This window comes from Delphinus delphis, chromosome 17 (genome assembly GCF_949987515.2).
Source record: "Delphinus delphis chromosome 17, mDelDel1.2, whole genome shotgun sequence".
NCBI lineage: Eukaryota > Metazoa > Chordata > Mammalia > Artiodactyla > Delphinidae > Delphinus > Delphinus delphis.
The window spans coordinates 47,241,895-47,256,875 of record NC_082699.1 but is presented as its reverse complement, the minus strand read 5'-3'; the positions used below and the strand labels follow the sequence as shown (position 1 = coordinate 47,256,875).

Genomic DNA, 14,981 nt, shown 5'->3' with positions numbered 1-14,981 from the left:
AATGCTTTCTGATCCAGAGCATATACTGCACCTGTAAGACAGAACCCCATTCTTTCAGGATGTTGTCTACCAACTGGTACCATCAATGAGTCCTCAGTAACCATTTCCCCTCTCATTTAGGCCAGTCACTCCCAGGTGATGGGGGATGTGGAAAGACGAGTTAATTCCATGGGACAAGCCCTATCGCTGCACTTCTTCGCTGTGACATGAAGTTTCTTGATCAGAAACAATGCTGTTTAGAGACTTACCTGGTGGTCCAGCAGTTAAGACTCTGTGATCCCAATGCAGGGGGGCCTGGGTTCAATCCCTGGTCAGGGACCTAGATCCTGCACGTCGCAACTAAAGATCCCGCACGCGGCAGTGAAGATCCCACATGCTGCAACTAAGAACCAGCACAGCCAAATAAATTAAAATATATATATATATATATATATAAAAGAGACAATCCTGTTTAGAATGTAAGGTGGTGGATAAGGCATTCTTGTGAGTCCATGAATGGTAGTGCTAGCAGAAGCATTAAGCGCAGGGAAGACAAATCTGTATCCAGAATACAGGTCTATTTCCATGAGAACAGATCTCTGCCCCTCCATGATAGAAGGCAAGTGTAATCAGCCTGCCACTAGGTGACTGGCTTGTCCCCCTGGGAATGATGCCATATTAGAGACTCCAGGCTGGACTCTCTGTTGGCCCATTAGGCACTCAGCAGAAGCACTAGCCAGGCCAGCCTTAGTAAGGGAAATTACATGTTGTCGAATCCATACATAACCTCCATCCTTGCCACCTCAGCCTCTTTGTTTAGGGGTCTATTGAACTAGCACTGCAGTGCTGGGGAAAGAAGCTGACTCACATCCATAGCGAGGTACTTTGTCCACCTCATCATTAAGAGCCTCTTGTGCAGTTGATGGCCTTTGGTGGGCATTCACATGGGACACAAATACCTTCACAGTCTGTGCCAATTCAAAGAGGTCTTAACTAACGTTCTGGTCTCCACTCAATATGTCCTTAATCCCAGTCCCCACTTGTCACAATTTTTACCCATCTTGGTTAACTTCTACCTATCTTCAACATGATTTCATCTAGACCCCCTCTCACCCACTTTTCCTTTCCAGGTTATTCTGAAGCAAATTCCAGGCATCATATCACTTTATCTTGAATATTTCTGTATCTCTAAAATATAAATGCTATTTTGAAATAACCACAATACTACTTCACACCAAACCCCCAAATCATTTTATATCAAATATCTATCAATGTTTAAATGTCCTGAACTACCTCAAGCATCCAAATAAAGTCCTAACACTGAAAAGAGTTCATATCTATTAAACCTTTTAATCCATGTTTTCCTTTTTCTCTTTTGTTGCAGGATATGTGTTGAAGAAACCCAGCTGTCTTTCAAGTTTCCCATAGTCCTGATTTGCTGATTATAATCCTGATATGTCAATTAACATATTCTTCTATCCCCTGTATTGCCTAAAATTTAACGGTTGTATCTGGAGGCTAAATCAGATCCAGGTTTGATTCTTTCTTGCAAAACAACTTCTTGGGGAGTGTAATGTGCTTTCCTTAGGGGGCACATAGTCTTCTTCTCATGCTGGAATGTTATCAGTCATTGATGATCATTGCTAGAGCCCTGAAATCATGAAGAGTTGAAAAGAGGGATATCCTATCACTTTCTTCATTTGGTATGTATAAAATACACACACACACACACACATTCTATAGAGAAATTTTCCTTCATCAACAAGCTGGTTACCCAGAAATACAGTTCATGTAGAGAAAGCAGAACAAATGCTTTGCTTTTTTCCCCAAATTTCAAAGTAACAAGTTGATTTCCTGGCATCCTCTAAGTTGACCAATGAATTTTATTTTAATATCATTATGAACTCATGCATTTAAACATATCTGATGTGTTTCAAACCATTCCAGTTGTTATCTTCATTGATGCTTAATTCGTATCATCTCTGCCAGTGAGAACCAATCCACATTGGCTCTTGGATCCTGTTGAGTTGTCTTTCATAGTTGCCAAGATGTTCCAGGCTCATCTTGTACATTTCCTGCCCCAGAGCTGAAATCACCCATTTCTTCAAGGAGCCTTAGTTCCTTTTAGTAGAAAATGGTATATAGAGATCACAATCTGGGCATTACTAGTTTGGTCATTATTTCTAGGTCTTTTCAGTAAACAAAGCTAGGAGATTCTATTGTTAATTGTTTTATAGCTTTACTTAAGACAAAGTAACTTATGAGTTCATACTAACACTTCCAAGTCAAGCCCAGGATTTACTTAACTTTATCAGTCTTACACCTGTACTTACTTCATCATGAATTCTTTCTGATCACCTCAGCCAGAAGTGATAGGTCTTTCTTTGAATTATACCATCTCTTCAACAACTTTTGTCACAATCAACATATTAATCTTTGATTTGTTATTTTTGTATCTTAGTTTCCCTTCCAAATGGTAAGCAATTTGAGACCAGAGTCCCTGTCTTTTTACTCTTTGTTAAATTAAGATAAAATTTCTAAAGTGCTAGTGCATTTCCTGACACATAAATATCACTTTCTCTTTGAATCCCTCAAAATATGGAACAGGACTATTGTACTAAATTTAAAACATGATTGTCAAAAGGATAAATACAAAATCAGGTTTATCCTCAACTCTCCAGATATAAAGTACCAGAAACCCTGATTTTAGTGGCAATTACGTTAAAGATATTAAGGTTGTTTGAAATAAGTTTTATTTCACAGATATTAAACAATTCTGAACATTTACAACTTATACAAAGACTGGTAGCTTTTATATTTTAAAAAGTGCTACACTAATAGAACAGGAAAGAAACGGAGACCACAATAACATTCCAAATTATAGGTTCAGGGAATGGGAATATGAAGAAAGTATTTTAATCTTCTACAAAATCCCAAAACCAGTTTTGATGGAAGGAAAATGAATACTGGATCTAAAAACAGTGTGAAATCACACTTTGGTCTGTAAACACATTTAATTTTGTTGTTTCATTCAGATGTACACATAAAAATTATATAAGGGGTCACAAAAATGAACCATTCAAAGGTATAATACAAGAGAGGTAGGGAACAAAAATGAAAGGATTTATTTTGGTAGCTCTTCAATAATGATACGAGACACTGAATTCCACCCCGTAGAGGCATCTCCTTTCGGGTAATCTGAGCAAGTTCCAACCCAGATAGCAATGTCTACTAGTCCGGCACCAATTCCTTCACAGAGTCCTTCCACTGCAAAACAAGGTGAGAATTACAAGTCTCTATAGAACAAAAAGCAAAAACCTTTAGCTCAACTGTATTACTTCAGCAAGCTAGGTTAAATCTACTTAATGTACAGGAAATTAAAAATGCTAATACTTAATAAAGGTCTCATAAAGATAAGTTCTCTTTTTCTTAGCACATAAATATTTTTTAAAGATGTATACATAGCCATTCTGAGAAATAAGCTTCACGTGGAATTTTCTTAGAGGTTTTAATCATAAAGGGAGACTTTGTTTAGTTACAGAGATGACCTAAAACAAAAAAAAAAAGCAATTTATTTGACTAAACAAAGGAAGCCTCACTTTTGTTTTTTTCTTTTTGCGGTACGCAGGCCTCTCACTGTTGTGGCCTCTCCCGTTGCAGAGCACAGCCTCCGGACGCGCAGGCCCAGCGGCCATGGCTCACGGGCCCAGCCGCTCCGCGGCATGTGGGATCTTCCCGGACCGGGCCACGAACCCGTGTCCCCTGCATCGGCAGGGGGACTCTCAACCACTGCGCCACCAGGGAAGCCCAGAAGGCCTACACTTTTAAAAGCCAAGACTTTGACGTGATCTGTAAGTCTTTTTTAAAGAAAGCCCTTTCCAACACTTACCTGTATACACTTGATGGTATTCAACTAGAAAAAAAAGGACTTTTATAACATTAAAAGTAATTCTAACATAATCATCATATCAGTCCTTCAATCCGGAATTTCCTCATCATGAAAAAAACAAAAAACTAAGTAAATCCTGTTTTTCCTCTGTGTTTTTATGCTTTATAAACACGTGCCTTTTCACAGGTCCTCTCGACTTTCACATACTAATATATATAAGTTGCATTCCTTATCAAGGCTCTTCTCCAACATTAAAAAATTCCCCCAGGGGCTTCCCTGGTGGCGCAGTGGTTGAGAATCTGCCTGCCAATGCAGGGGACACGGGTTCGAGCCCTGGTCTGGGAGGATCCCACATGCCGCGGAGCAACTAGGCTCGTGCGCCACAACTACTGAGCCGGCGCGTCTGAAGCCTGTGCTCCACAACAAGAGAGGCCGCGATAGTGAGAGGCCCACACACCACGATGAAGAGTGGCCCCTGCTTGCCTCAACTAGAGAAAGCCCTCGCACAGAAATGAAGACCCAACACAGCCGAAAATAAATATAAAAATAAATAAATTAATTTTTTAAAAAAGACCTAAAGAAGAAATACATGGTTAATATCTTAAAAAAAAAAAATTCCCCTAGTGTTGATTTTAATGGGCAAAAGGTACAACCCCTTTGACGTCTGTGTCAGGGGGAAAAGGTTGGCAGATTGGCACATTCTTTAAGAAAACCGGTTCTTACATATAAGTAGGGTAGGGATGACCACATGTGACTGGTTAGTTTTCCTATCTGGTTAAGGTTAGTGCATTTGAACCGAGCCAGGGGTTGCAGGCCTAAAGCAATCTGCTTCCACCAGCTGTGACATCAGTGAATTGAAGGCAAGTCCCTCTGAATCTGGGGACCTGTGACTGGTTCAGGCCCCTTTCAAAGTTGGGAGAACTAAGCAGTGCGTGCCCACAATCCCATTTAATCTAGAATTCTCAGTATCATGCCAGGTGAGAAAGCCTAGAAATCCTCATGTTCTCCCAAGGTCTTGACATCCACGGTCTAAAAATTTGTTCACTTAATCCCATAGGAGGTCAGACAAGTTTGCGTTTAGTGTCAGCCTCACACGGGGAGAGTCAAGTGGTCACTTCATGGTCTTTAACAAATGAAATAATGTTTTTTAAATGAATGAACATTTTCGCTGTGATAAGGTAGTACTGCAGCTTATTAAACACCTAAACTATGTTGGATTAGGGGTTCTCAACCTGTTTTCCTCCTAGATCCAGGTAAGAAGACAACATCCTAATGTATGTCAAACTCCCATGGACATATCCAAGGCTTAACGTCATCCTCTGATGTGCAAACTGTAAGTGCATCCCTTTCCTTTCCCTCGAGAAAGAGTACCAGTGTGCAAGGGAATTTATTATAGAGGTAACCTTTAACTCATCTTAAGACAAAAACTGTTATGAATAACAAATTACTTCTGACATTCTACCCAACTGATCACACCAAATAAGTTTCCACAACATGGTTGGGAAATGCTATGTTAAATAATTTACAAAGTATATGTATGTATAGGTCACAGTTCCTAGGCCTGAGAGCTTACATTATAGCAAGATATTAACACACACATTTAAAGATACTACAATAGTAAGTTGCTTATATCAACTACTATTTAAACACATATCATTTCCTAGTCAAATTTTGTATTTTATACCCAGATTTAAAAAATTTTAGTGACTGCTTCTCAGATGGAAAGCACCTCTTCATTTACAGCACAGAACTTAGTGAAGAGGCTTTTTCATCTGATCAAACCTTGTCCTGGGAGACAAGAGAGCAGGGCTCTGGTTTCTGCTCTCCAGGACACTGAGCCTACTGTTCAGGGTAAGATATTTTATTTCCCTGGACCTCCTCTGTGTGCAGAGAGAAGGGGTTAAAGTATCTTCTTTACATCTTGAGGATATTGTGGGGATCTGAGGAAGAAAATGGAAGGGATGCCCTTGATTTCTTAGGGATGAATGTGCTCTATTAAGTTGGGGGATCAGTATCTGACTTGATCCCTAAGAATGCTGAAATATTTCTTCTGGTTAGCAGTGAGGGGATCTCTTCTCTTCCCTCTGACATTTTTAAGTACAAGCTTCGTGAGAAATCCTTTCAAGAAATCAGGGAAATGAAGCTATCGCTATGGACACCTTGTGATTCTCTCGGCATGTGTTGTTACGGTGTGCCGCACCCCCAGCTCCTGCCACACAGCAGCTCAAGAAAGCAAAACAGCTGGCAGCCAAATACTCATAGTGGTGTGTCTGGGTGATGACATTAATCGGTAGTTTTTTCCCCTTCTACTTTTGGTAGCTTCTAAACTCTTTCAATGAACCTTAAAATACAGCCAAACAAACCCCAAAAAACTCAACAAAAACAAAACAAAACAAAAAACCCAATAGTTTTGGGTTTTTTTGGCCACGCACAGCATGAGGGATCTTCCCTGACCAGGGATGGAACCCGTGCCCCCTGCAGTGTGAGCGTAGAGTTTTAACCACTGGACGACCAGGGAAGTCCAAGGTGTTTTTTTTTTAACAGCTTAAGTGACCACTGGTTTAATCGAATGTCGTTTCTTTTATAGGAGGTAGAAGCAAACAGAGAATGCAGGATCAATATAGAAATGTTCTCTTCTACAAATGCAGCAGACTGTACCTACCTTTTTGAAGAACAAGGCAGAGAAATCAGCCTTCTTATCAATCTAAGCGAGTGGTTCTCAAGCTTGGCTGAACATTGAGATAACCAGGAGAGACTTCGTTTGTTTTTGCGGTAAGCAGGCCTCTCATTGTCGTGGCCTCTCCCGTTGCGGAGCACAGGCTCCGGACGCGCAGGCTCAGCAGCCATGGCTCACGGGCCCAGCCGCTCCGCGGCATGTGGGATCTTCCCGGACCGGGGCACGAACCCGCGTCCCCTGCATCGGCAGGCGGACTCTCAACCGCTGCGCCACCAGGGAAGCCCCAGGAGAGACTTTGGAAGTCCCATTGCCTGGGGTGCAACCAGACCCATTAAGTCAGCCTTCATGGAGGAGTGTTACCCAGGTACGGTGATTTTTTTAAAGTTCCCCAGTTGAACACAAGGTATAGCTAAGGTTGAAAACCACTGCTCTACGGCATTATTGGCTATTTCGCCATTTCATCTAACTCAGTGATTTTCAACCTTATGATCTTTTAAAAAATACAGCTGCTGGGGTCTTACCCCAAGATTCTGATTCAGTTGATCAGAGATGAGACCCAGGCATCCACATAGTTTTTAAAAGATCTATAAGAAATTCTGAAGTGCAACCAGGATTGAGAATTATGCACAGAAAGCTTGCTATGACCTCCCATGATAGTGGACAGAAAACTAATCTTTGGTCTCTAAAGATCTGAGGCACATTCTGTAATGTCCCCATTCTACGTACCAGAAGAAGTGCGATGAATATTAATTGTCGAATTCAGTTCAGGGCTTCCTTGGTCCAAATAAATTATGGCTTCAATAGGAAGAGGTCCTGAACATTCAGCTCCATTGAACGTGAAATACCAACGCTGACAGCATGCGCTTCTGCATTTTAACCGAAGCGAGCCACTGAACAAGACTCTTAGGGCGCTGTTCGAACGCATCTTTGTGAATGTACACTCCTGTCACAAACACAGAAATAGGCCTTAATTAGCATTTTCATTTTAATTAAAAAGATGCTTTCAAATTGTATTGTGCATTTTATTTAATGATCCTTTTCCCCAAACTGCATTTAAAAAGCTTAGCTTTTACAGAGGGAAAGCAGTTCTCTGCAAGATGGAAAAGAGACTCTGATATTAGAAACTCAAAGAAAATAGAATTATGGCTTTCTTAGAATTATTCACTCCATTGAGGGTATCTTTCAGTTTTTACCAAAAACAGCCAGTCTTCAGTATTTTAGACCAAAACAGTCTATGTATTTACTTTTCTTTTTATTCCAAAATTATTTCCTATGTTCTGGATAATACAGATACAACAGTAAACAACACAGAATCCCTGCCTAGCACTGCCCACATATATTACTTTGACCTGTTACTTTTTTTTAAAAAAATATTTATTTATTTATTTGACTGCACTGGGTCTTAGTTGAGGCATGAGCAATCTTCATTGCCTTGTGCGGGATCTTTTAGTTGCGGCATGCGGGATCTAGCTACCTGACCAGAGATCGAGCCCGGGCCCCCTGCATTGGGAGCACGGAGTCTTAACCACTGGACCACCAGGGAAGTCCCTGACCTGTTTCTTTTTAAGCAACAGAAAACAGTATCAGGAGTAAAGCGTAGGTGGGGTTTTTAGTCTTTACCTACATGACACAACGATAAGACCCAGGTCTTTGCAAAATTTGTTTGTCTCTTGGCTCCTGGTCCTACTATCTTTTACCCGTAGAAGGCTCCCAAACCCATTCTGACCACTGCTAAAAGGAACTTGAAAACATATTGTATTAATAATCCAGAGTCCATAGGGCAAGTTTTTAGAGAGAACTCAGCCAGCAACTTTTGATGAACTATAAATAAGCAACCAGTCTATCAACGTCAGGTGTTTAAAGAAGTAGGCAACATTTTAACAAAATGCCTTCTAAGAAATCACATGTGGAAATATAACTGGGCACAGTCACCAAACTATGGAAGCTATATGGAAATTCGACCACACAGAAATCAAATGAAGACAGTCTCAAACATTTTTATAGCTAATAGAGCAGACATTAAAGAGCTGAAAGAGGAGCAGGGATAATACACAGATTGCTACTTAGAACCTGAGAGTTTTATGAAAATAAAATCTCGTCTATTTGCCTGGTGGTAGTAGTGGTTAATATCAAGGAATAATATATTGTGGATACAGAACCATGTACAGAGTTTGTCAACAGAAGAAGAAAGAGGCTTGAAATGGCACCAGCTTTAACTCTGTGCCATCCCAGTGGACTCGCCAGTTACTTTGGAAGCAAACACTAATCAAAGTGACGGAGTCATTAATCCAAATGCATTGCCAGACAGGCTATTTTGAGTAATTTTTCTCCCTAAATATTACAGAATAATTTTAAGTGGTCATTGTAGTGTATCTCTGGTCCATTCTACTTCGCTTAAGCTTAGCAATTTTAAGCTGGGTCTGCTACCCAGAATAAGGACAAATACCAGTGGACTCCCCGCCTCCAGATAATTCTAATCATGTGTTAATTTCTTGGATATTTCTTTCCACCTTTATATCTGGAGCCCCAGCAGAATTTCTTAGACTAATTTAAAATCACTTTAGGACAAGATTGGAAAGTTGCTTACTTGTCCAACACAGATACCTATGCTCTCCCTTTTTGTTTCCATTAAAAAAGAGTAAGTTATTTTAAGTACTGTTAGGGTTAAAATAATATGGTGATATATTTATCTCAGAAATAGCTTTATAAAATTAATTCTGAAATGTTATCAATGTTTTCACTAATTCTAAGTTAGAAGTCACACGGTACCCATTCCTTAATATTTTTTGTCTTTTAGTAAAAATAAAATAAAAGCACACTTAAAATTACCACTCAACTATGAAAACCTTTAAGTTTTACTTCAACTTTAAAATAATTCAGACTTTACTTACCGCAATTTTTCCAAGGTCTATGCCATAATTCAGTGAACTCCACGAACACTGCTTATAGTTAGGCGTCCACGGCTCCTCAAAGACTTCCCTCAGGCATTCCCCCTTTTCTCCTTTGAATCCATCTCGACCTGGGACCCCAGGGGTGCCAGGGATGCCATTGGTCCCAGGGCTCCCATCTCGCCCAGGCACCCCCGCGGGCCCTTGTAAGCACATGCCATTATACTGCATCAGAAAAAAGAACGGGGGGAAAAACTCCCTTCACTTAAGATTCAAGACTCAGTCTGATCAGAACTGCATGTATTTTGAGGCCTTGGAGTCAAGAATCCCTTCATACCACTTGCCCATGTTCCAGATGAGTTATTTTTTATATTTTATTAAAGAACCAATTTTTAAAGTCATTTCTAAAATATTGGGATTTCTTTCCTATTCTTTTTTTTTTGCAGACTTTACACACACAAAGAAGAGAAAATGATTTCATTTGTCTGCTTTTTTCTACTGCTCATTAAAAGCATACATAATTTTTAAATGGCTGTATTATAAGGTAGACATAATTTGATACACTGCTCTTTTCTTCTAGCCCTACATATCGTAAAGAGACTTGGATTTCAGAATTATACTTTTACAATTTTATGCAGACATTGCACTATTTGGGGATCGTTATTTCTATTTTTTTTCTATCGTTAACATTATTGTAAAGAAAATCTTTATCCACATAGCTTTTTTCTTCTTTTCAATTATTTCCCTAAGATAAATTCTCAGAGATATAATTATAAAATGAAATCTTAACTCAATAGTTATCTTACACTGGCAATATCTCTAAGTTGGATAAGCATACCTGCTTCTCCTCCCTATTTTCATGTGGAGGAAGTGTTGGAACACTCTGGCCTCCAACCCCACTCAGCCCTCCCCACCAAGAAGGAATAAATAATCTCATTGCAAGTGACCATTAGTCTTTAATAGGGTGGCAGTAATCTAACAAACTCTTAAGTGCTAGGATTATCTCTGTTTTCCTTGAGGGGGTGGTGCAGTAGTATCACGTAGAAGTTGAGTGATAGATTCTAGAGTCATATACTATGGATTTTAATCCTGGCTCCACCACTTATTAGCTATGTGAGATAGAGCAAGTTATTCAACATTTCAATGCCTGTTTCCTTAACTGAAATATGGGGAAAAATAATAAAGATTCTTACCTTGTAGGAGATTTAAGTGAGATAATACATAAAATGTACTAGAGCAGTACCTGGCACATAGTATAGTCAGCCATGATTATTCTCATTATTTCCTCAAGACCATGTGAGATAGTGGCCCAGAGCAAATGTGTCCACTCCCTTGAGTGGACTAGGACTGGGGAAGAGAGCATTAGCAAACCTGCTGGCTAACACACATAGCCATAAGCCACACAAGCAATATAGCTGCATCGGTGGTAAAGCTGGATCTCCATCTGCCTAATTCTTGTGCCTAACCCTGAATTGGTCCATTATTAGACCCTTCAAACCGCACACCCAATTCATTTAAATTTTTACTTTAACAATCCCTATTTGTATAAATGATCTAACACTATCATTCTCTATAAATATACTGTCCAGTGAGAACAAAAAAAAAATCAAGATTCCTTATATATTAAAATAACTTCAAAGCTTTTTTTTTAACATCTTTATTGGAGTATAATTGCTTTACAATGTTGTGTTAGTTTCTGCTGTATGACAAAGTGAATCAGCTCTATGTATACATATATCCCCATATCCCCTCGCTCTTGCATCTCCCTCCCACCTTCCCTATCCCACCCCTCTAGGTGGTCACAAAGCACGGAGCTGATCTCCCTATGCTATTCAGCTGCTTCTACTAGCTATCTATTTTACATTTGGTAGTGTATATATGTCAATGTCACTCTCTCACTTCGTCCCAACTTACCCTTCCCCCTCCCCGTGTCCTCAAGTCCATTCTCTACGTCTGCATCTTTATTCTTGTCCTGCTCCTAGGTTCATCAGAACCATTTTTTAAAATTTTTAGATTCCATATATATGTGTTAGCATACCGTTATTTGTTTTTCTCTTTCTGACTTACTTCACTCTGTATGACAGACTCTAGGTCCATCCACATCACTACAAATAATTCAATTTCATTTCTTTTTATGGCTGAGTAATATTCCATTGTATATATGTGCCACATCTTCTTTATCCATTCATCTGTTGCTGGACACTTAGGTTACTTCCATGTCCTGGCTATTGTAAATAGAGCTGCAATGAACATTGTGGTACATGACTCTTTTTGAATTATGGTTTTCTCAGGGTATATGCCCAGTAGTGGGACTGCTGGGTCGGATGGTAGTTCTATTTTTAGTTTTTTAAGGAACCTCCATACTGTTCTCCATAGTGACTGTATCAATTTACATTCCCACCAACAGTGCAAGAGGGTTCCCTTTTCTCCACAACCCCTCCAGCATTTATTGTTTGTAGATTTTTTGATGATGGCCATTCTGACCCGTGTGAGGTGATACCTCATTGTAATTTTGATTTGCATTTCTCTAACAAAGCTTATTTTTTCACCATCTAGGATTGGATATGGTCATATTATTAAATTCAGTAATGACACTGCCTAGGAAAGATCCTTATGTATCTAATGTTTGCCAATCAATCTTCTCACATCACCAATTTGATCTTTATTTTGCTAAATGATTTTTATGACTTTGACCAGTGCTATTTTCCTGACTTTAAGAAAAAAAAAAAAAGACACTTCTATTTATTTGCTGCCAGAGAAATAATAAGAAACGTATTTAACAAAATTGCAAAAGTACTCAAAGACATGCTAAAGTATAAAACATTCTAGTTGGCTTTATTTTATACTTAATTTTCATTTTGGTAGATATACTTTAATTTTACTTGGTAGATTTAAATTTAAATTTAGTAGATATACTTTAATTTTCATTTAGTAGATAGGTTACTTTCACTAACAGATATAGGCAATGTTTACACAAAGATTTCAAGTGGGAAGGGAGAAACAATAAAACTTCTGGTATTCTTTGATTTTTTTCACTGTTATTCCCCTCAGAGCAAAGTTTTATTTCTCTATATATGAGCAGTTCTTAACGGGGACAATTTTGTCCCCCAGAGGATACCTGGCAATGTCTGGAGACATTTTTGGTTGTCACAGCTTGGGAGGGAGAGATTGCTATTGGTACCTAGTGGGTAGATGGCAGGGATGCTACTAAGCATGCCACATGCACAGCACAGTCCCCGTAACAGAGAATCACCTGGCCCCAAAAGTCAATTGTGCCATGGTTGAGAATTTTTATTCACCTTTTTATCTAAAAACTGCATTTCAGAGACCACATAATTTTACTGAATTCGATTCCACAGGTATTACATCTGCCTTCTTTCACTTCTTTCACTAACCCAGCACATGATTAGTATCAGGTAGGGGGTTCCATAAATGTCTGTGGAAGGAACCCCTGTTTCTTTCACTGGCCACCAGGGGGCAGAGCTTGTTGCACGCTTGAAAGGAAGGCTTTGAAAGATCCTGTACAAAGAAGCTGCTTTATAGAATCTGTTGAAACCTTAATGACTGTGTGGATTCTTTTCCCCCAGCAAAACCAAATCCAATTACAGGATGCACCTGAGCCAGGCTGCACAATAAAGTTTTCCAAGTCGGGCTAGAGTTGTGGGAAACCGCAGGTACTGTAAATCCTTGGAGGGAAAGAAAAAAAGTTGCTAGCTTTATAGGGAAAGGGGGTATTTTGTGTATCATAACGACAGATTCATAAAATGCAGACTGCACATGAACCACATTCATTTGGTACAGTTTTAAACAATTTAGGCACTAAAAATAGAACTGTAGCCCTGAACACACAGTCTGCTTTGTGGAGCAAAATTACATAGCACCACACCAAAAAGTGCAGTGTGGAATGGCAGGAATTTTTTTACAGAGCGTTTGAATCTGGCATAGTTCTAGCTTCCAGAGAGCTTGGCTTATTAGCTCAGTTTACAATGGCAGCTTAACAAATTCGAAACAGTTTTTTATCAAAAAAATGCCCCCTCTTATGTCCTGAATGCCTGTAACACTACATTTGTCTGCTTAAAGATTGAAGTTTATCATATACCAAGGAATATAGTGGTTTTGAAAGAATCACTCTTGCTTCAGGGTAGAGACCCACTCTGCCCTTCACTGGGTTTGTTGACTTTTAGAAGGAAAGAGCTTTAAGTAAACAGGCCTTCCCATAGATTACCCCTTCAGCAAGCACTTGGGCTATTTATTTGCTCTCCTGGTAACTGTCTTCTCCCCTTAGTTCGGCTGTGATGCTCCTACCTGGTGCTCACAGGCTGAAGACCCAGGGTGTCTGGAAGGGCTGCCCATCTGTCTAAACAGAACAATGAAATGGGTCCTTGGAAGGTTAGTGCTGGGCCCCTTCATTTCCCCTTCTGATCGTAAACCCTCTGAACAATTCCTGGCCCAGCTGTGGTCGTCCAACAAAGTAAACTGCAGCCCATACTCCCTAGGAGGATGACCCAACATGACTCACTGTCATCACGTTACAAAGAGTTGGACGGATGTTGGGTGAAGATTGTTATTCTCTCCCGCTGGCAGACGTGGCCACCAGCCTCAACAAAGGACACATTGCAAGTCCCTGGCCCAGGCCCACCCAGGAGATCAGATAGCCCAGGGTGTCCCAGGCAGCTCCCTGGCCCACGTTCTAACCTACCCAAGCTCCCCATTCTACTCTCATTGCAGCCCTAACCCTCTCCATCCCTGCGGGGGGTGGGGGTCGGGAATCGATGGGGGCTCAGAGGTCAGAAATTATTGGGCGACTCCCTGTACTCTGGGGCGTCCCACACGACCCGCGGCGCATCTCTGGTTCACGATGGCCCTCTCATACCGGTCTACCTCGCCAGTTCCAGGACTCCACTACCCGCAAAGCCCAGGTCCTTCCTTCCCTGGAGACTCAGGCAAAGCGGGACCCCCAGGCGCACGCTAGACATACACCCCCTCCCCCGTCCCCGCTCGGGGCTCTGTCCCCTCCACCGGACTCACCAGGTCCACCACCTCCCTCTGCCGGAGCACAGCCTTTTGCTTCCCCTTGGGGGTCTCGGAGGCGCTCGACGGCGCCTGCAGCTGCAGCAGCAGGAGCAGCAGGAGGCCGAGGAGCCGCTGCGGGGAACCGGTGGCGGGGCCCTGGAGGCGCATGGCGCGCGGCGGCCCCGGGACGCGCGGAGCAGGCGAGGAGGAGGAGGAGGAGGAGACGACCCGAGAGCCGAGACGTGATCCCAGTCCGGCCCCGCCGCGCTCCGAGGCCACCGCCGGCTGCATCAATGTGCCTTTCAGCCGCACGCTTCCCTCCCGCCCCCCGGACACAGGAGTTTCCCTCCCGTCATAGGTCGGAGCCCTCACCCCGAGCCCGACGCGGGGCGGGCCGACAGCCGGGCCCGCCCCTTCCTTCGGCCGCTCTGCCCGCGCGGACCCTCGGGGGCTGTTCAGGCAGCTGGGATCAGCCCCCCTGCAGAGGCGGGGGAGGGGGTTGGGGTTGGGAGGGGTGGTGCGGATGCGGGTGGCC

General features: G+C 41.6%; 1 protein-coding gene across 1 annotated transcript; it reads right to left on the bottom strand.

Annotated features, from left to right (window-relative positions):
- Positions 1–2,785: 2,785 nt before the first annotated feature.
- CTHRC1 (collagen triple helix repeat containing 1) lies at positions 2,786–14,731 on the bottom strand. Its single transcript, XM_060035227.1, has 4 exons — positions 14,462–14,731; positions 9,437–9,658; positions 7,272–7,488; positions 2,786–3,246 (listed from the first exon to the last, which is right to left on the bottom strand). The coding sequence occupies exons 1-4, from the start codon at positions 14,612–14,614 to the stop codon at positions 3,104–3,106; spliced, it is 735 nt and encodes a 244-aa protein (XP_059891210.1). The 5' UTR covers positions 14,615–14,731; the 3' UTR covers positions 2,786–3,103.
- Positions 14,732–14,981: the final 250 nt, after the last annotated feature.

Coding starts and splice junctions, on each gene's coding strand:
- CTHRC1 (XM_060035227.1), bottom strand. CDS start 14,614: ATGCGCCTCCAGGGCCCCGCCACCGGTTCCCCGCAGCGGCTCCTCGGC. Junction 7,489..9,436: donor TAGACCTTGGAAAAATTGCG/GTAAGTAAAGTC, acceptor TGTTTGTGACAG/GAGTGTACATTCACAAAGAT. Junction 3,247..7,271: donor TATTCATCGCACTTCTTCTG/GTACGTAGAATG, acceptor CTTGTTTTGCAG/TGGAAGGACTCTGTGAAGGA.